The following is a 23,395-nucleotide window of genomic DNA, read 5'->3' as shown; positions in this document are numbered from 1 at the left end:
GTCAGGTTTTAATGTGGACTTTGGTGCTAGGGTTATTCAGGAATAAAAAAGAGAACTGATTTCTTTAAAAAAAAAAAAAAAAAAACAGCACCACACCTGTCCTCAGGTTGTGTGTGGCATTACAACTTGTCTTCATTCACCTCATTGGAAATGAGCTGCAATACCACAAACAACCCGAGTACAGGTAAAGGATTAAAATCTGTTTCTCTAATCCCAAATAATGCCTTTAACATGCAGATATGCAGATTTTACAAAATGAATTTTTTGCCGAACTGCACCGATCCCCCCCCCCCCCCCCCCCACAGAATCCCAGAATCTGTGGGTATTTAAGCCATATGATCATCTCCTTATACACCAGCTCTGACAGATTCTTTCCAGAGACAAACATTTATGCATGGGTTTTGTTATCTCTATTGTTATTTTCACGTAATTTATCATCTTTTAGTATTAAAGCTGTTCCACTTTTTAGTTAAGTCTCTTCCTTCTGAACTTTAACTTTTCTGTTCTCAATCAATGGAAGCTTTAATTGTTTATCAATGCTTTTTCGCTTTACTCTTCCATTATGCAAATGTGAGACCCACTTCCTGCCCCTGTGACATGTGGGTTACCATGCCCAATGCTAATCTGAGAGCTGGCACCCGTAGGAAACAGCATGGTACTGCTGTCTAAGATTTCATGTGCTCCTAACAAGCTGTATGTAGATGGTGCCCTGCTTGACTTGCCCGATCACAGCTATTTAAAAGAAAAAAAAAATCTCCAGAATTCGCTGATTATTCTAAACTAATGGCGTATTTAGCCGGGGCCGCATGAATAAAGATGCATGTTTTAATGAAAATTGCACACCAGGATTAAATGTGAAGCAGAAAAAAAGAACAATGTTAAATTACTCATAGAAAATGACTCACTTGAATGTGTGTTCTAGCAAATTAGTGACACCGATGTTTACCAAATGGGGCAATCTGAGCGTTGTCTGTCTGTTCTCTGTGCAGCGTGTCTGCACCCGGCGCTTACAAAGCTCAGCAACACGATGAACAAAAGCATGGCATGCTCTTAGGAACCGGCGTGAACACACAAATCAAGTGTATCATTCTGCTATAATACTCTCTATTAGAGAGAAGCTAGTAAAATCACAGGTATGAGCTGGTGATAATTAGGAAAAAGTATCAAATTGGCACCTTGCAATTAGTGTAGTAAAAGCAGCAAAAGTGTGAAATGATATACTTATCCTGTCTATAATTGAAAGCTTTCTATGATTCTATTAAAAACGAAATGAGACACTTAGATGTTTCTCATTCTATCTATCTATCTATCTATCTATCTATCTATCTATCTATCATCTCATTCTATCTATCTATCTGTCTATCTCATTCTATCTATCTATCTATCATCTCATTCTATCTATCTATCTGTCTATCTCATTCTATCTATCTATCTATCTATCTATCTCATTCTATCTATCTCTCATATGTATCTCATTCTATCTATCTATCTATCTATCTATCTCATTCTATCTATCTATTTATCTATCTATCTATCTATCTCATTCTATCTATCTGTATATCTAGTCGACAAATATCCAATGTTAAGAAACAGCACTACCAGAAATGCATAGGAGTAGGTGCCAGCAAACCGAACAGTCTTGGTCCAGGACTCTTGAAATACAAAAAGAAAATATTTGCAGCACTCAAAGCAAAGTTATGATGAAAAAAATTGTAGCTTCATTCCATCCAAAGAAAGTGACGTTTCAGCTGACTCACTCATGCATGCTTGAGAATGGCGTGCGAGTCAGCTGAAACGTCACTTTCTTTGGATGGAATGAAGCTACACTTTTTTTCACCATAACTTTGCTTTGAGTGCTGCAAATATTTTCTTTTTGTATCTATCTATCTATCTATCTATCTATCTATCTATCTATCCATCTATCTCATTCTATCTATGTTTCTATCTATCTCATTCTATCTATCTATCTCACATCTTTCTCTCATTCTATCTATCTATCTATCTATCTATCTATCTCACATCTATCTATCATTTTATCTATCTATCTATCTATCTATCTATCTCTCTCTCTACCTACCTACCTACCTATCTATCTATCTCATGCTATCTATCTATCTATCTATCTATCTATTTCATTCTATCTATCTATCTATCTACCTACCTATCTATCTACCTATCTATCTATCTCATGCTATCTATCTATCTCATGCTTTCTATCTATCTATCTCATATCTATCTATCTATCTACCTATCTATCTATCTCATATCTATCTATCGCATGCTATCTATCTATCTATCTCATTCTATTTATCTATCTAGCAACAGGAGAATACATCAGCACACTGCTAGCACAAAGATATAGATGAAACATGAGTATATAGATAAAACATGAGTATATAGATAGAACATGAAAAGCTATACAGCTGTAATGCAATAAATGAACATATGAAACTATGAAATTATGAGGTACTTAGCTTGCAAATTTGGCGCCAAATAAGTACCTCATGATTTCATAGTTTCATATCTTCATTTATTGCATTACAGCTGTATAGCTTTTCATGTTCTATCTATATACTCATGTTTTATCTATATACTCATGTTTCATCTATATATTTGTGCTAGCAGTGTGCTGCTGTATTCTCCTGTTGCTGTATATTTAGCCCAGCAGCTTGCACCTGCAAGCCAGGTTTTTACAATAGTTTGGATCAATAGTGCTGGCCAATTTATTCTTTGGTTGTATCTATCTATCTATCTATCTATCTATCTATCTCATTCTATTTATCTATCTACACTTTGCAGGAGAGAAGCACAACCACTAGAAGTGTCCAGGTGCAGGCCGTCTCATACAGCTTGATAATGGCTGTGTGAGACATCCAAAACGTAGCCGCTTGTAACACAAGATGAATAAAGCCACGCACTGATTCATCTGAGGGAACAGAGTGCTGCTGATTTTTTGGTTCTCTATCTATCTATCTATCTATCTATCTATCTATCTATCTATCGTATTACTGTATCTACATGTCCTTTAAAGGGGTACTAAGCCCCTAGACATCTTATCCCCATCCAAAGCATATGGGATAGGATGTCTGATCGCAGGGGGACTGTCACTGGGACCCCCCCAATCTCCGTGCAGCACCTGGTTTTCTGTGTCGGGCTGCTGCTCCAGTCTCAGAAACCTCTGATCTTCCAGGACTGGAGACGTGACGTCACGTGCTGCATGGAGATTGAAGAGGTCCCAGGGATAGGGGATAAGATGTCTATGGGATAAAAAACCCTTTAAAGGGGTACTCCGGTGGAAAACTTTTTTTTTTTTAAATCAACTGGTGCCAGAAAGTTAAACAGATTTGTAAATTACTTCTATAAAAAAAATCTTAATCCTTTCAGTACTTATTAGCTTCTGAATACTACAGAGGAAATTCTTTTCTTTTTGGAACACAGAGCTCTCTGCTGACATCACGAGCACAGTGCTCTCTGCTGACATCTCTGTCCATTTTAGGAACTGTCCAGAGCAGCATATGTTTGCTATGGGGATTTACTCCTACCCTGGACAGTTCTTAAAATGGACAGAGATGTCAGCAGAGAGCACTGTGTTCATGATTCAGCAAAGAGCTCTGTGTTCCAAAAAGAAAATAATTTCCTCTGTAGTATTCAGCAGCTAATAAGTACTGGAAGGATTACGATTTTTTAACTTTCTGGCACCAGTTTATAAAAAAAAAAAAAAGTTTTCCACCGGAGTACCCCTTTAACTATCTCCTATGTATCCATAACTATCATATCTGAAACCTATGTATGTAGGTCTAGCTATGTATTTATTTAGGAAGGGTAGCAAGGGGAAGCCTGCAAATACAGTTTGCAGGCTGCAAATGCACTCACTGCAGCACGCGACCGAAACGCGTCACATTTGTCATGTCCTGTAAAGTTAAATAAAGACACTTTTTACATCTGAGCAAGCGCTGGACCTTCCTTCTCTGTTTGATTCCTTTTTCCGACATAATGTTAGCAGCTGATAAAAACTAACACAGCAAATGTAAAGCTATGTTTGTAGCTATATTGCAAATAGAACAAATTATAGTGCGCTTGCAGATGAGGAGTCCTTTGACCCGTGTGCAGTCATGTATTGCTTTTGTGTTTAATGTAATTTATTACCGTATGTTATGATTCTTGATTCTCTAATCTTCTCTTATTGTTTATTTTTACAGTAGCAACTTAGCTCATCGCTATTACCTGGCCACTAATCCTGTAACGGGAGATCTGTATGTGTCTGATGCAAACACCCGCAAAATATACCGCCCCAAGTCACTTATGGGAGCAAAAGATTTGATCAAGAATGTAGAAGTGATAGCCGGCACAGGGGAACAGTGCACTCCTTTTGATGAGGCGAGGTGCGGAGAAGGGGGAAAGGCTGTTGAGGCAACACTTACCACTCCAAAAGGTGCGTAACTGGAATTTTGTTGTTACCTTGCATTGTATTTTGGCACTTAAGGGGAGATTTATAAAAATCTGTGCAGAGGAAAAGTTGACCAGCCCAAAGTTGACCAGTTGACCAAATCTACACTAGAATTTGCCAAATCAGTAGCAAATGAACCAACTATTGAAATATTTAGTCTTCTGATTCCCCATAGAAGCCTGGAATGAGACTCTACGCTGTCTTATTCCAGACTTCTCCAGGAAATCCTTACAGTTCAGAAACAATTCCCTAAATTCAGGTTTGGCAAAGCTGACTTTAGATTTGCTCCTCTCCACCCATGAGCATTACAGCTCTATGGATTTCGGTAGAAACTTTCTCAGCATTACTTTGAACGCACAAAAACTGAAATGGTGCATCAATCACATTTTCTGACATCTCATACTCAATGTCACGTCCAATGATGTAAAAAAGTGTACATTACCATTAAAGGGGTACTCTACTGGCCAGCGTTCAGAACTAAATGTTCCGAATGCTGGTTTCATGGGGAGATCGTCCACGCCCCTTATTATGTCCTCGGCCACATCCCCTCAATGCAAGTCTATGGGAGGGGGCTTGACGGTCGTCACACCCCCTCCCATAGACTTGCATTGAGGGGGCATGGCCGAGGACGTAACAAGGGGCGTGGATGACCCCCGCATGAAAACAGTGTTCGAAACATTTACTTCCGAACACTGACCAGTGGAGTACCCCTTTAAGCCATTTATAAAGCACTGGCTTGGAGAAGGCATCTCTGACTACAATGAGTATAGGCAAGAATCATGATGAACAGAATTATTTGGAGAAGATCCAAACTAAGAGATGCATGTCTTGGTTTTGGTCTCATATCTCCACATCTCTGTTTCTAGTGTACAGTATACAGGATATTATTAATATGTGAACTGGCAACATCTCTGCAGTTGTGACTAATAAATATTCTCGGTTCTGTGTTAAATAAAGAAGTTGTTCTTAACAGTCCCACTCCATTGAATTTCTGCAACAAATCTGCTTTGTGTGAATATACCCTTAGAAAGCTGAGTGACAAAAATATGCCTGCTACCACGACTGCTCTAGAGGTTAAAGCTTATGTGACATTTGCCCTATAACATTTTCTATAAATATTCTAATCTTTTCTCATGTTCTAATGCTTTGTGAGCGCAGACAGCAATGTATTTCAGTGCTATGTGTAGTTCTAAACCCGTTTCTCCTTACATAAAGGAATTGCTGTGGATAAGAATGGAATAATCTACTTTGTGGATGGAAAGGTCATCAGAAAAGTAGATCAAAATGGAATCATATCAACATTGCTTGGATCGAATGACCTGACCTCGGCGCGGCCTCTGACCTGTGACACAAGCATGCATATCAGCGAGGTACTATGCTAATGACACATCTCTGCAGATAAATAATGGTATAGCAAGTGATTGTCAATGCAAATCATTGACTTAACTAGTGTAGTTCCATGTTTATAAATCCTTTCTCTGCATGATACTAAGCTCATTATGTATGGGTTGGTTTGGTCATTTTCATATTATGTATGAAATAATTGCTTAAAGAATTAAAATAATCCAGGATAAGTAAAACATAACTGCTTTTTATATAAACTGCTCCACACTTGTCCACACAAGTGTGATGCTGTCTTTTTTTTTGGGAAGAAAGCAACCATATTTTTCCACCCCTGGACAATTATGAAAATTCTCTTAAGGGGCACATGCGCTTTGGGGCCCCCTTAGGTACCAGGGCCCCAATGCGACTGCTACCTCTATAGCTATGGCCCTGGTTGCTGTATACTACAGAGAAAGTTGATCAAACAAACAGTATGGTCTAGTGCTTGGTTCAATAAAACAGCTTGGATTTTATTCAAAAGATACAGGTACAAACATTGTGATGCATTTCGGTTGCTAGTTCACAGCCTTAGTCATACAGCTATGACTAAGGCTGTGAACCAGCAGCCAAAATGCGTCATGATGTTTGTACCTGTATCTTTTGAATAAAATCCAAGCTATTTTACCGAACCAAGCACTAGACCATACTGTTTGTTTGATCAATGTTGCATGGAAGTGGTTAGTTCCGGTCCGAGACGCTCTGGGCTACAGAGGGAGAGCTGGACTTTTTGCTTCACATTGGATACAGAGAAAGTTGTGTAGTTCTTTTCTGTCTGACCACAGTGCTCTCTGCCGCCACCTCTGTCCATGTCAGGAACTGGAGCAAATCCCCATGTTAAACCTTTCCTGCTCTAAACAGTTTCTGACATGGACAGAAGTGGCTGCAGAGAGCACTGTGGTCAGACAGAAAAAAAATAGAAGTCATTTACAAATCTGTATAACTTGCCCTGGAGTACGTCTTTAAGAAGTGTCTGTCATAGTTGTCAACCCAAACTAATCTGTAGACAATGGAAGTGGGTGGTGGGGGATTACATACATACATATAAAAGAAATACATAGACAAATGCCATTTACAAGTAAGTCACAACAAATTCACCTTATATTTGCCTCTTTGTATTTACCAGGTAAGATTGGAATGGCCCACAGATTTGGCCATTAATCCAATGGACAATTCTATATATGTACTGGACAACAATGTGGTATTACAGATCACTGAAAATCGGCAGGTCCACATTGCTGCAGGGAGACCAATGTACTGCCAAGTTCCAGGTGTTGGAAAATATGCAGTTCAGGCAATACTAGAATCTGCTACAGCTATAGCAGTATCCTACAGTGGAGTGCTGTACATCACAGAGACGGATGAAAAGAAGGTGAATCGGATTCGACAGGTTACAACAGATGGAGAGATTTCGTTGGTTGCTGGTATACCATCGGAATGTGACTGCAAAAATGATGCCAACTGCAACTGCTACCAAAATGGAGATGGTTATGCAAAAGATGCCAAATTAAGTGCCCCATCATCACTTGCTGCCTCCCCAGATGGCACCTTATATATTGCAGATCTGGGCAATATTAGAATCCGTGCTGTCTCCAAAGACAAGCCTGTGCTTACTTCTAGTAATTATTATGAAGTGGCATCCCCTACTGACCAAGAACTTTATATTTTTGACGTCAATGGCACCCATCAATATACAATGAGCTTAATCACTGGAGACTACTTATATAACTTCAGCTACAGCAATGAGAATGACATCACAGCAGTGACTGACAGCAATGGAAATACCCTCCGCATTAGAAGGGATCCAAACCGCATGCCAGTGAGAATTGTTGCGCCTGACAATCAAGTAATCTGGTTGACAATTGGGACCAATGGTTGTCTGAAGAGCATGACTGCCCAGAGACAAGAATTGGTATTGTTCACCTACCATGGCAACAGTGGACTCCTTGCAACCAAAAGTGATGAAACAGGCTGGACGACCTTCTTTGAGTGAGTACCTACTCTAGCTATATTATTACTTTACTTTAACATCCTTGTATTGTACCTATATATTCAAAGGCATTACTAGATAAGCACAATAGGGTTGTAAAATTTAATGGAAAAGTCAATTTTTAACTGCATTATGTTCCAGGTATGTGAATCCACAAAAGAATTGATCTTCAATTATTTCCCTTAGAAACCTCGGCTTTGGTTAAAAAAAGGAAAAATGGACCTACCCAATGCTAGTTTGATTTAAACCTTAAAGTGTACCTGTCTTCAACAAAAACTTTTTATATAATGCAGATAATATGATTTTATGTATATTTGCAATATACATTAGTTAAAAAAAATCTGTATATTTTTGGGTGAAAAATACTGTCTCTGCAGCTATAGCATGTGTGTCTCTATGAGGAGTCCAAATACAGGAAGTGTGGGCAGGACAAGCAGGGCTCTGTGCAGGCTTCTGGCTTGTCAATCATCCTCATGTGTGTACCCGTACCCTGTCATAGAGCCTCACTACACAGAGCCCTGCTTGTCCTCAGTGTACAGAGCCCTGCTTGTCCTCAGTGTACAGAACCCTGCTTGTCCTCAGTGTACAGAGCCCTGCTTGTCCTCAGTGCACAGAGCCCTACTTGTCCTCAGTGCACAGAGCCCTACTTATCCTCAGTGCACAGAGCCCTGCTTGTCCTCAGTGTACAGAGCCCTGCTTGTCCTCGCTGCACAGAGCCCTGCTTGTCCTCAGCGTACAGAGCCCTGCTTGTCCTCAGTGTACAGAGCCCTGCTTGTCCTCAGTGTACAGAGCCCTGCTTGTCCTCAGTGTACAGAGCCCCTGCTTGCCCTCACTGCACAGAGCCCTGCTTGTCCTCAGTGTACAGAGCCCTGCTTGTCCTCGGTGCACAGAGCCCTGCTTGTCCTCAGTGCACAGAGCCCTGCTTGTCCGCAGTGCACAGAGCCATACTTGTCTTCAGTGCACAGAGCCCTGCTTGTCCTCAGTGTACAGAGCCCCTGCTTATCCTCACTGCACAGAGCCCTGCTTGTCCTCAGTGTACAGAGCCCTGTTTGTCCTCAGTGTACATAGCCCTGCTTGTCCTCAGTGTACAGAGCCCTGCTTGTCCTCAGTGCACAGAGCCCTGCTTGTCCACCCTCACTTCCTGTATTTGGACTCCTTAATGAGACAGACAGACAATAGCTGCAGGGACAAATATACATAGAATAGTATTATCTACATTATGTAAAAAGTTTTTGTTGGTGACAGGTACACTTTAAAGGGGTTTTGTACTCAAATTTGATTGATGACATATGCCTTGCACCCTCTGCCAAACATCTGTTAAGGTGAACCACGGCATCTGAATGTAAACACAAAGTTTGGAGATGGCTACCTCAGCTTTGGTCGTTGTGTAGTGGCCATGCCAGATTACTGCAGCTCAACTGAAGTAAATGAGAGCTGAGCTGCAGGAACCCAGCACACCTATTACACATTGTATGGAGTCAATTTTATAGTGTTTAAAATAGGGTGCCGCAACTCACAAGAACACGTGAATGGTGTCAGCCCCTGCCGATCACCTGTTGCTGGCTGACTCCCAAAGTGTCCACTCCGCTTCCTTATCTTCCATTATAAGGGCTCCTATTGACTCTGTTAGGTTGTATGTCTTAGGTAACCTTCAAGTTAGTGAAGGAGCCAGACCAGTAGTTGACCTGAAGGTTTTACCTGTTGTACTCAAATAATTTGGCACAGTCTGTGTATTATTTTTTATATTGTGTACTACACAGCGAGTGCTATATCCCTAGTATGAAGGGTTATAGGCCGAGATTTATCAATATACCTGAAACCAAAACTTTCTCTTTTTTGGCCATAACAACTAATCACAGCTGAGTTTTCATTTTACTAGAGCTAAGTAAGATTTGAATGTTGAGCTGTGATTGGTTTTTATGGCCAAAAATAAACAGTTTTGGTTTCAGGCAGATTGATACATATGGGCCTATATCCCTTATGGTACACACTATAGAAACCAGGTAGTTCTGGTTTCAGGCAGATTGATAAATCTGGGCCATAGTAACTACATTATTTAATGTAGGAAATTAATTTAGTGTATTTTTTGCTATGGTTATGCTATATGGTTGCAGTCCTTTAAGTTTATGTTGAGTGCACCGCACTAACCCTAAAGCAATTCATCTAGAAATGCTGTGATGAGGAAATCAAACAGAAAGCTGCATATCCTAATATACCCTAAATAATTCAATAAATATTAATATGCCACTCTTCCATTTGCCTATTCTCTAAGAATAGAAATGCTGCCCATATGGCTGGTCATGTGTGTAATAAATTAACCTTTATGACTATAATCATTTTATATGGATAGTTATTGTTGTGGCTTTGCCAATATACAAGATTCAAAAATAGGTTTTTCATCTTCCCTAAGTAGACAAAAATTATTCTCTTTCTAGCGTGACAGTATTTAATCAATAAAATAATGACTCAATAATAGCATCAAACAGCAAGATGGGAAAAATCAGCAGCACCTTTTTAAATGATAATTCACTACTTCATCTCTATCGGATTTCGAAGGCAGAAAAAGTGACTCCATCCATGAAAATGACATAATTGGAAATAGCAGGGGGTTACGTAAACACATATGGCATTATAAACTGGTATGGAATTGATTTTTGGGATTCGGTGTCTGCTTACTTTACTAGCAATAATAGGAAATTCCTTAATGACTGATACCTTTAACAAAACTAATAATGATCTTTGCTGCTGTATTAATTACATTTAGTCAGTTTTAGTCAAAGATAAAGCCAAGACACATATTATATGAAAGATATTAAGCAAATAATGTTTAGTGAATCACCATAAAAATGTACTATAGTGTTCTCAAAGACTTTACCTAGTAGAGCCATTTATTTTGTGTGGATGTCAGATTTTGTACCCAAGGCATCTGTGATGTCATCACATTTCTTAAACGTTATTGGCTACTTTTTCATCAGTATTTCTGGTTGCAAAATTAGGATTGTTATTATGTTTAGCTCATTATAACTCATAAGAAAGATTATTTCTCCATACCCAACCACAAAGGCCTAACTTCTGCTCAGTCCCTGACAAAAAATCTGTAAAAGGGCCCCCCAATTATTACATAATTTATATTAGTGGTCTTGGACCATTTGGTTCCCCTCACACTCCAGAGCCTTAGTGTAAATGAAACCTCTTTTTTTGCTTAGAATTTACACTTAGGCTGAGTTCACATCCGCATTGAGCTCCATTCAGGGGAGCTCCATTTGCTGAATTTGTTCAAGTGATCGAAGAAAAAAAAAAATACTGAAGGCTCGTGAAAAACAACGGCCACCAGACAGAAACATGGACCCCATTTAAAGTCAATGGGACCTGTCGGGGTGTGTTGGTGTCTGTATTCAGCAGTTGTGCAGGTCCTAGCTGCAAAGCAAACCACCTCAACATGCAATAAGTCCATTGCTCCTGAATCGGTCTTCTGTGTGCTTCTCTACCGCAGACATTCTGAACTAACAGAGCTTCACTTTAAAAACTTTTTTTTATATATCAACTGGCTCCAGAAAGTTAAACAGATTTGTAAATTACTTCTATTAAAAAATCTTAATCCTTTCAATAATTATCAACTGCTGAAGTTGAGTTGTTGTTTTCTGTCTGGCAACAGTGTGCAGTTCCCGAGACAAGCAGAGATGTCAGCAGAGAGCAGAGTAGAAGAGGTTTGCTATGGGGATTTGCTTCTAAACTGGGCGGTTCCCGAGACACGTGTAATCAGAGAGCACTTAGACAGAAAAAAAACAGCTCAACTTCAGCAGCTCATAAGTACTGAAAGGATTAAGATTTTTTAATAGAAGTAATTTACAAATCTGTTTAACTTCCTGGAGCCAGTTGAGATATATAAAAAAAAGTTTTTTCCTGGATAACCCCTTTAAATAGAAAAGGGTAGATCAGCAGGTTAAAGTAAGACATTAGCTAGATTTTAGAATACCCTGAACTTTAGAATACCCTAGACTAGGTACTAGAAGAACCGACTCTTTGAATATTATGGAAAGCCAAACAAGATACTGTTATGCCTTATATATGACTTACACAATCCTATTTACGTCTTTCTGTAGGAAAAGTAGTGGCCCTAGGTAAAAAAAAAAAAAAGCTATGCTATTAAATTTTGTGTCGTTATAATTCTCTAAATAGTGGAACTACTTATAATGCACAGGAGTTCATTCCTTGGACAGTTATTGTATCATACTAGAAAAATCATGTTGGTTTCTCCTGACAGTAAAAGCTAAAATATTTAAAGTAACATTGTAATTAGAGATGAATAGATAAAACTGTACCTGCACAGGGAATCATGATATTCCTCATATTGTGAATTGCAAGTTTATGTGAGGCCAAGGCTACTGTGAACCGAAGCAGCATCAATCTATTACCAGTAGAAGAAATGCAGCCTTTAGAAATAATGTTAATTGAAGAAAAATAAATAAACTTAATAGTTAAACAATAAAGACCTTGTTGGTGCATCCCTTATGCATAACCTCTACAAGGTCAAAATAGATCTGGCTTTTAGAGGGGAGTATTAGCATTATTATCTCTATTTATAAACTAATTGTGAAAAAAAAAATGATACAAGTCGAAATGTTTTGTATGCAGCAATTTATGTTTAATGGAACATCCTAATGCAGTGTTAAGGTTAAAGGTAAACACTAGCAAAAACAATACAAAAGCACAGTAAGCTGTGAATGAATCGAGTGTAATTGGTAGTCTGTGTTTGACCCTTTCCATTTCTCCCATAGTCTTATGTGAGTAGAGGCCAGACGCTATCCAACAAGGCAGGCAGCATTGTATATACACCAAAAATGCTTGATAAAACATCATATAATAGCTTACTTTATCAGTCCTATAGACATTCCTAAACTGTGAAAGCTGCTTCCAGAGCAAAGCGCCAGAACCCAGAAAAAGTTGGCTAATAGTATTTATTCTGATAGCTAAATGCTCTTTAGATAACTGTGATGCCCATTTGCATGGGTGACATACAATAGTTTCTGCCACAGACCTATTAAACCTGTGGCTAGCAAAGGCATTCAGCAGTGTAATTGTCCTACTTTGTCATGTAGACATAATAGGAAGGACTCGTGTGACCTTGACCTGCTGCTGTAATAAGTGAAGCAATGTAATATCTGAAAGTAACATTGGCCATCCTGAATTCACTTTTCTATTACCTTGTAAAATCTGTCACATCTCTGTGCAGTGTGTTACTAAAAGGAGCTAAAAGAAAAGCTCAACACATCTGTCTATTAAATAATAGTACAGGCGGAATTCTGTCTTTTTTTCACTGCTAAAAAAGCCAGCAATGGCTGATGTATTAGTATTAGTAATGGCGATGAGAATGATAAGGATGTTCATATTATTATTGCTTATCATTATTATTATAATATACATATGTAATATATTTGGTATTTATAAGTAACGTTTTTATTTTATAGTTTTTATTTATGTCTGATTTAATGTGTTTATATACTGCGAATTTCTATAGTACCAAGAATGAAGGAACCTGATATTAATATTAGAATAATTAGAATCATATTTTTCTAATCAATGTTATCATTGCAAAACTAATAATAACTATAATCAACTTAATAATGTACAGTGTTAATAACACAGTTTATGTTAAATATCACAGATGACCATGCACATTTGCTTATCAATTTGTGTACTTGTGGTCAGAAGATACTTGTTATATATTGCCCTATCTGTAATACCTTAGGCATAAATTCTAATAAAGACTCTGCCAGCGTCATGATGTTTCATGCCATTCATTTTAAACTTCAGTGGAAGACGCACTGAGCATTATGACTGGAGGTATCCTTTAACCCCTTAAGGACTCAGCCCATTTTGGCCTTAAGGACTCAGACAATTTAATTTTTACGTTTTCATTTTTTCCTCCTCGCCTTCTAAAAATCATAACTCTTTTATATTTTCATCCACAGACTAGTATGAGGGCTTGTTTTTTGCGCGACCAGTTGTCCTTTGTAATGACATAACTCATTATATCATAAAATGTATGGCACAACCAAAAAACACTATTTTTGTGGGGAAATTAAAACGAAAAACGCAATTTTGCTAATTTTGGAAGGTTTCGTTTTCACGCCGTACAATTTATGGTAAAAATTATGTGTGTTCTTTATTCTGAGGGTCAATACGATTAAAATGATACCCATTATTACATACTTTTATATTATTGTTGCGCTTAAAAAAAATCACAAACTTTTTAACCAAATTAGTACGTGTTACGCCGAGCGCTCCGGGTCCCCGCTCCTCCCCGGAGCGCTCGCTACACTCCTCTCACTGCAGCGCTCCGGTCGGTTCCACGGACCCGGGGCGCTGCGATACCGCCTCTGGCCGGGATGCGATTCGCGATGCGGGTAGCGCCCGCTCGCGATGCGCACCCCGGCTCCCGTACCTGACTCGCTCTCCGTCAGTTCTGTCCCGGCGCGCGCGGCCCCGCTCCCTAGGGCGCGCGCGCGCCGGGTCTTTGCGATTTAAAGGGCCACTGCGCCGCTGATTGGCGCAGTGGTTCCAATTAGTGTTTACACCTGTGCACTTCCCTATATCACCTCACTTCCCCTTCACTCCCTTGCCGGATCTTGTTGCCTTAGTGCCAGTGAAAGCGTTCCTTGTATGTTCCTAGCCTGTGTTCCAGACCTTCTGCCGTTGCCCCTGACTACGATCCTTGCTGCCTGCCCCGACCTTCTGCTACGTCCGACCTTGCTTCTGTCTACTCCCTTGTACCGCGCCTACCTTCAGCAGCCAGAGAGGTTGAGCCGTTGCTAGTGGATACGACCTGGTCACTACCGCCGCAGCAAGACCATCCCGCTTTGCGGCGGGCTCTGGTGAAAACCAGTAGTGACTTAGAACCGATCCACTAGCACGGTCCACGCCAATCCCTCTCTGGCACAGAGGATCCACTACCTGCCAGCCGGCATCGTGACAGTACGTTTATAATCCCTTTATTTTGATGACCTATAACTTTTTTATTTTTCCGTATAAGCGGCGGTATGGGGGCTCATTTTTTGCGCCATGATCTGTACATTTTTTTGATACCACATTTGCATATAAAAAATTTTTAATACATTTTTTATAATTTTTTTTTAAATAAAATGTATTGAAAAAGTAGGAATTTTGGACATTTTTTATTTTTTTTCGTTCACGCCGTTAACCGTACGGGATCATTAACATTTTATTTTAATAGTTCGGACATTTACGCACGCTGCGATACCAAATATGTGTATAAAAAAAATTTTTTACGCTTTTTGGGGGGTAAAATAGGAAAAAACGGACGTTTTACTTTTTTATTGGGGGAGGGGATTTTTCACTTTTTTTTTACTTTTACTTTTACATTTTTTAACATTTTTTTTTTCACTTGAATAGTACCCATAGGGGACTATTCATAGCAATACCATGATTGCTAATACTGATCTGTTCTATGTATAGGACATAGAACAGATCAGTGTTTTCGGTCATCTTCTGCTCTGGTCTGCTCGATCACAGACCAGAGCAGGAGACGCCGGGAGCCGCACGGAGGAAGGAGAGGGGACCTCCGTGCGGCGTTATGAATGATCGGATCCCCGCAGCAGCGCTGCGGGCGATCCGATCATTCATTCAAATCGTGCACTGCCGCAGATGCCGGGATCTGTATTGATCCCGGCACCTGAGGGGTTAATGGCGGACGCCCGCGAGATCGCGGGCATCGGCCATTGCCGGCGGGTCCCTGGCTGCGATCAGCAGCCGGGATCAGCCGCGCATGACACGGGCATCGCTCCAATGCCCGTGGTTATGCTTAGGACGTAAATGTACGTCCTGGTGCGTTAAGTACCACCACACCAGGACGTACATTTACGTCCTGCGTCCTTAAGGGGTTAAAGGGAAACTGGCTGTTCACCTGCACTAAACCTAATACACTGGGTTATAGTGTGGGTGAACAGCATGATAACAATGGGTCACTTACTTAAATTGGCCCAGTGGATTAAAAGTTATGGCTCCCAGTATTCTCATTGCTACAGTGCTGCTGTACGCAATGGAAGTGGGGAGCCGGCTTGCCGAGCTCACCTGCCTCTTCAATATACAGCACTATGCCCACCCATTTGATGAATATTCTAACTTCTTCACTCTCACGTCCTAGTGACATGAGAGCCTACACAGGGGTGGTGCTACCGCTCTGCAACAAAAGCAGAACCCTCCCGTGTAGTTTTTTCTAGGCATGAGAGTCTCTGTTTGTGGCCTCTGTCACAGAATATGTATAAGTAACGGGGAGGGGGGGGGGCAATATTTGGTATTTACTTTTCCAGTTACCCATAAACTCTGTAATGTAAGCTCCATTGGTATTCATTAAAGGACTGGCTGGCTCTGATTTCCGCTGCTGAAAAAATCTATGACAGAGTAACAGAGCCACCAACTCAGATAGGAACCTAGCCTTATAAATAGTGCATGGTAGGTGGGGACCCAGATTTTGCACTGATGCACAGAAGCCTTAGGTTAGGTCTCTAACTACAACCATGACTAGGCAAAACCATAGCTTTAAACAGTGGTGGCCAAATTCTAAATCTAAAAACATTGCATGTTTCTTGGTTGATTTACAGATTTACAGCTGAGATCATCAGTACTGTTCTTTTAGACAGCTGTTCACCTCCCTGGTGAGGTAGTTACATGCCCTGGTAGTGGATCTTGAGGACCAAATTTGGTCCCATAAAGATTCTGCATACAAAATAAAAATGTATGTTAATGACAAAGACAGATGCCATATTAACAAGGTATTCTCTTGGGGAGAGCTCAGTTTCTCGTTGTAGCACTATATGATGGCATTTGGAGTGCCTGTGGGTCCACAATACCGAAATGCCATGTACCATTGTACAGGCTTGGTGCAGGCAGGGGACTATTCATTTAAAACTGACATATTTCTTCCTGTCTTTGGATTCAATCCCAGTTTTTGGTTTAGAAAAAAAAAAACAATACTATTTAGTATTAGAATGTTTAATGTTTAATCTACAGTTGTAGTATATATATATATATATATATATATATATATATATATATATATATATATATAGTGCACTTTCTGCACCAACTTGTTGTACAGTGACTATTGGAAAGTTGAAATATAAGTTACAGGACCTAATAGCTATTCCAGCTTTTAATAGCATTTATCCTTCAAAAAATAAGCATTTGAATAGTTTTTAAATACCGGTAATTGTAGGCCTTGTAGCTGGAAGGCTGTCATTATATTTTTGTTGCGTTGGCTCACAAGCTTTGATTAATTTGCTCAGCTAGATTGGCGTTTCTCCCCATATAATTTATGTTCATCTCATTAATTTTTTGAGTTTTTCTTCTTCATTTTTCCCCCACAAAGTTGGCATTGCTGCAATAGAAGGCAAACAGGTGGCACTAGTTACTAATGAGCTGATTAGATTAAATCAAATGGTATCACTCGGCTACAACTCCGGGAAAGGTTTCCTTACATTCTGCTCTCTGAAGTGGGACTTTTTACAGTGTTGTTTTGAGGTTTACTCACACCTCTGGTTTTGGTTGTACTTGGTAGAAAATCTAATAAAATGTCTTTCATTATTGTATATTAATAAAGAAATCTGAAAATAGGGCAACCACAGGACATTTACATTTTCTGTCTTTCAGTAGACAAGTCAAAAATCTAAACAGCAGGTAACAATTACAAGCATAATTCTATTACACTCGTTGGAAAAAAAAATATACCAAGATGGAAGTGTGCTGCAAAATTTGTCATGCACAAAGAACAAACATGCACTGGATGTCCCAGATATAGTAGACCACCAGTAGAGAGGGTTGTTTGATCCACTTACTAGAAGCTCCCACCGTTTCCTTTTCCACCATCTAGACTTGAGATCGGAAGGTCTAGGAAAAATTGAAAAATTAGGAAACTATTACCAAAGCTCTTGTTTTTTTTCTTCTGAAATTGAAAAAAATAACCCCAAAAAGGAATAAGGAATATGTTCTCTTACAATGATAAATAATATGCTCATAATATGATATTCAAACTAGATAACATTAAGACCATGAAGGACATATGAGAATATTTGCAAATTCTCCAGTCTCACCTGAAGACAAGCAAATCCTCCATATCAATTCACATACTGAGAATGCAATTTAAAAAATAAAAAGAGCAGTTTGCATTTCTGTATCTAGGGGCGCTGCAGGGGAAAGGTTTTAGTTCTGTCCGGATGTGGTTGGGCTCCATCTTGTTGGTATTACAGTAGTTGATGACTCTGTCCTCTCAGATCGGCCTTAATTGACATTCATCTATCTGATTTTCTATTAATGTTCTCCCCATAACAGATAATGTTCGCCTATTCTGTCTGGCTAGTAAATTAGTTAAATCTTACTTCTTTTAGTAAAATGGTGAAACCAACATCCAGCATTGAAATTCTGAAAAAATGTATCTAAAAATATACAATTTTTAAATTTCTAAAAAAAAAAATTTCTATGGCTTTAAAATATCCAGAAATTTTACACCTCTAACCCAGATAAAGGTGATCCCTTTGTCACACACCCTTGTCTCTGCCCAGACCATTTCCAGGCACTTAGCAAAGTTAAAGTTATTGTCCCCACACCCATTAAATGTCCTGCAATAGACAGACAGTCACTGTTGCCTTTGTTTGCAGGTTGAAAAAACCTGGACTGCTATGGACAGGTACCATATTGTCTTTAGGGACAAATCTTGGGTTCTGGTTGGGAGCTGAAGACAGTTGGATTCTAATATGCAGGCCATTTGGTGAGCATGTTAATTCTCCATTTGTTGTGGAGTGACACACTGCCCCAGTTGCTGGTGAGATCATCTAGGGGGCCATCTCATATGACAGTCAATGACTCATAGTAGTGAGATGAGGGCCAATAACAGCTGAGCGATATGTGCAGGACATCCTGTAGCCACATGTGTTGCCTCTTATGGCAAGGCTTTATACTGGCATTTTAAAAAAAAGATAATGTTTATTCCACACACAACAAGAGTTTCCCAGCAATGTCTTTGAAAGATTGTAACACTTTCTAGGTTTTTCTGGATGCCACATTTATCGTCAATCGAGCATTTATGGCTAGCCAGCTTGGGCAGCCTATCAGTGTGCAGTATGCTAAGCTGCAACATCTGAGGACAAATGGGTTGCAGGATGCCATAAGAACCTATATGTCTCTGTAACGGCAGTTGTGACGTGGATCCGCTCAGGGCCGGCTTTAGACCAAGTGGGGCCTTGGGCAAAAATAAAAATTGGGCCTGTAGGTCACAAGACCAAAGATCACCATGTTAAATTCTGCTGCATCTCAGCCATACCACAAATGCATTATAGGGTCCAAATCTAAGCTATATAGGGTGAGATTTATGAAAACCTGTGCAGAGGGTCAGTGGTGGAGTTGCCCATAGCAACCGATCAGAGGCCTTTTAAAAAAAATGAGTAGCATCCTCTACATAGGCTTTCATAAATCTCCCCCATAGTGAATATTTTTTGTTTAAAACACAACTGTCACATAAAAATAGGTCAATAACCTGTCAGCACAGCACAAGCTGATCACTGGTATACTGCAGCCATACATTTGTTTTGGCACTCCTTGTCTTCTATGCTGTAAAAAGGACTTTTATCTACAGTTGTCAAAAGTCAGAGAGGCGTAGTCAGAGATCTGCAATCTCTTTTCCGACATCACAGCACCACCTTGGCACCGCTCACTGACTGAGAAAGAAACAGAGCTGGGTGCCAGTCAAACTGGGGCGGTGCTGTGATGCCAGAGAAGCTTGGCAGCCCCGGGGCATTGTAGATCCCTGGCCACTCCTCTCTGACTTTTGGCAACTGTGGATAAAATTATTTTTTACAGCATAGAAGACACAAAGTGCCAAAACAGAGAGATGGCTGCAGTATACCAGTGATCAGCTCCTAGGCCGCAGTATTCCAGTGATCAGCTCGTAGGCTGCAGTATACCAGTGATCAGCTCGTAGGCTGCAGTATACCAGTGATCAGCTCATAGGCTGCAGTATACCAGTGATCAGCTCGTAGGCTGCAGTATACCAGTGATCAGCTCATAGGCTGCAGTATACCAGTGATCAGCTCGTAGGCTGCAATATACCAGTGATCAGCTCGTAGGCTGCAGTATACCAGTGATCAGCTCATAGGCCGCAGTATACCAGTGATCAGCTCCTAGGCCGCAGTATTCCAGTGATCAGCTCGTAGGCTGCAGTATACCAGTGATCAGCTCGTAGGCTGCAGTATACTAGTGATCAGCTCATAGGCTGCAGTATACCAGTGATCAGCTCGTAGGCTGCAGTATACCAGTGATCAGCTCATAGGCTGCAGTATACCAGTGATCAGCTCGTAGGCTGCAGTATACCAGTGATCAGCTCGTAGGCTGCAGTATACCAGTGATCAGCTCATAGGCCGCAGTATACCAGTGATCAGCTCATAGGCCGCAGTATAACAGTGATCAGCTCGTAGGCTGCAGTATACCAGTGATCAGCTCGTAGGCTGCAGTATACCAGTGATCAGCTCGTAGGCTGCAGTATACCAGTTATCAGCTCGTAGGCCGCAGTATACAGTGATCAGCTCATAGGCTGCAGTATACCAGTGATCAGCTCGTAGGCTGCAGTATACCAGTGATCAGCTCGTAGGCAGCAGTATACCAGTGATCAGCTCGTAGGCTGCAGTATGCCAGTGATCAGCTCGTAGGCTGCAGTATACCATTGATCAGCTCATTGGCTGCAGTATACCAGTGATCAGCTCGTAGGCCGCAGTATACCAGTGATCAGCTCGTAGGCCGCAGTATACCAGTGATCAGCTCGTAGGCTGCAGTATACCAGTGATCAGCTCGTAGGCAGCAGTATACCAGTGATTAGCTCGTAGTCTGCAGTATGCCAGTGATCAGCTCGTAGGCTGCAGTATACCATTGATCAGCTCATTGGCTGCAGTATACCAGTGATCAGCTCGTAGGCCGCAGTATACCAGTGATCAGCTCGTAGGCCGCAGTATACCAGTGATCAGCTCGTAGGCTGTGCTGATGGTTATTGACTTATTTTTATGCGACAGTTGCAATTTAACCATTATAATTAATCAGACCCTAAAACACTCCTGTATTGTGGCCATGTTAGAACAGCTCTCACCTGATCAGAAGCAGTCACAGCATACAGGACTATTAAATCCAGTGACCACAGGGGACGTCTTCTCTGATTGTATATGTTCTCTTTTCCATCCAGCCCAGGCAATATGATGATGTCTCCTGTAGACTGAAGACTATACCAAGACATCTGTGGCCCTTTCTGCAGTGTACCCAAAACTCTATAGTAACACAACCCCGATCCTTTACACTGCCATCCTGCTTCGCCAATGCTGTGCTTGCTGCTGCCCCATTACCATGTCTACAGCATACCTAGGGGACAGTGTAAAAATATAATTGGTAGGATCCGACCACTGGAACCCCTGGGTGATTGGAGTAACAGCACATGATCCCATGTCCCTCCATTCATTCTCTATTGGGTCTCCATACATGTGAGTGCAGCGATCAGCAATGTTTATAAGTCCCATAGAGAACAAATGGAGCTGCAGGTGATCATGTGCTGCTGATCCATTCATTTGGGGGACAAGGGACCTCTCTTCTCATGATCGATGGTGGTCCCAGGGGTCAGGTCTCACCGATCAGATGTTCTGTGTATTAGTGATGACCCCAGACTGGACCAAAAGACCCTCCCCCTCCACACATTGCTCCCCATGGCCCTCTCTCATATATACTTTTCTGTATGACCCCATATCTCCCATATACTGCTCTGTATGATTCCTATCTCACATATACTGCTCCGTATGTCTCCTATCTCACATATACTGCTCCGTATGTCCCCCTATGTCACATATACTGTTCTGTATGACCTTGTAATTCACATTTAAACTTCTCCCTATGACCTCCTATCACATATATACTGCTCCCTATGACCTCCTATCTCATATATACTGCTCCCTATGACCCGGTATTTCACATATACTGTTCTGTATGACCTGTATTTCACATAAATACTGCTCCCTATGACCATCTATCACATATATACTGCTCCCTATGACTCCCTATCACATGTATACTGCTCTCTATGACCACCTATCACATATACTGCTCCCTATGGCCCCCTTCTCCCATTATATACTCCTATACCCAAATATATTGCTAACTTTACCCCTATATACAGTTTATATGCCCCTCATCACATGTACTGGTCTCCCCACCTTCCTCACAGCCCCCTCCCCCATGCTTTTCCTTATTACCTCCTCCTCTTTGTACACTGTATGGTAAAGGACCTGCAATGACATCATCAGAAAGGTCCTTTACCATAGAGTGTGAGTGTCTATTCTGCTATGTTGGCTCTATGAAGTCCGGGCTCCCACGGGGCCACTCTCACATTACTGTAGTCTGCTGCAATTTGCATAAAATCGTGACAATTTTGCCGCTGTTTTATCGTGATTTTGCGCAAATCGTGGCAAAATGTAGTAATGTTCCTCTAGAGTTCAGGGAGCCCATTTGGACATGGGGGCCCTGGGCATTTGCCCAAGTTGCCCCACTCTAAAACCGGCCCTGTATCTGCTGAACCTGTGAGGATGATGGCGTGGGCTGTACCAGGGAGCGGAGTCTAAGGTGCCGCTGGTGGCCCAGCAGAGTACTAGAGCCTTCAAATGTACAGTACAGTAGTATTATTTTGCTCTAGTATTGTTATCACTTACATACATCATCATTACGTTTACACATCTAAAAGTGATTTCCACAACTCCTTGGTGCATCATTTTTATTTCTTTTGTCAATTAATGTACTGTATGTATAAGAGCAAGTCAAGAAGTGGAAAGTAGTCGCAAGGTAAGTGTATCTGATGGTGTGAAGGACAATTGCTGTTGGGAATTTGATTCCCCTTCAGCAGTGTTAGTTACCATGTCACCAGAACCACTATTCTTAAAAAGGGAGTGACTGAGCTAATAGAAATACAGCAGGGAACTGCATTACTTATTTTTTATTTCCACTTTAGATTACTTTTACTATAAAGGGGAGAAATTCTAAAACTATTGGGTAATATCAGTAATATCATGGCCCCTTGATGTCCATTCTGCCAGGTGAAGTGGCCATATCCAGTTGCACAGTGAAAGAATAGGCCTTGTATATATGCATGCTAGCTCTCTTCTTATAATAAATCCTGATATATGGTAATGTATGTGTGGTATAAAAAGCATCAACCTGGCTAAGCAAATAATCAAAGCATCGGGAGCCAATAAATCTAAATGACAATGACAGACCTATAATTATTTCAAATACTATTCAAATCTTAATTTTTAGAAGGAAAAAATACTATTTAAAGATTGCTATACTTCATAATAATAATTCAATTCCACCGATCAGCTGAATTTTTAAATTAAAATTTTCCCTCTGACCAAAACTTCCATTTAGTACTATGTCTCCTTCATTGTTTACCAGGCACCATGGCATACATTATAGTATACATGTAGTAGTTGTGTCTGATAACTGATGGTTTTTACAGTACAATCCTATTCAACTATGGTGTTGGA

General features: G+C 40.5%; 1 protein-coding gene across 21 annotated transcripts in view; it reads left to right on the top strand.

The window, feature by feature from the left end:
* The window catches only part of TENM3 (teneurin transmembrane protein 3), a 2,657,329-nt gene that overhangs the window by 2,596,827 nt on the left and 37,107 nt on the right, over positions 1-23,395 (top strand). For all 21 annotated transcript variants that reach the window (XM_056560421.1, XM_056560526.1, XM_056560513.1 and 18 more), the window contains 3 exons: positions 4,200-4,432; positions 5,663-5,817; positions 6,954-7,816. In XM_056560421.1, the coding sequence (XP_056416396.1) occupies positions 4,200-4,432; positions 5,663-5,817; positions 6,954-7,816 (1,251 nt within the window). The remainder of the gene's footprint in view (positions 1-4,199; positions 4,433-5,662; positions 5,818-6,953; positions 7,817-23,395) is intronic.

The sequence above is a fragment of the Hyla sarda genome, chromosome 1 (assembly GCF_029499605.1).
Source record: "Hyla sarda isolate aHylSar1 chromosome 1, aHylSar1.hap1, whole genome shotgun sequence".
Classification (NCBI taxonomy): Eukaryota; Metazoa; Chordata; class Amphibia; order Anura; family Hylidae; genus Hyla; species Hyla sarda.
Note: the sequence above shows the minus strand (reverse complement) of the source record. Positions and strands in the feature narration are given on the sequence as shown.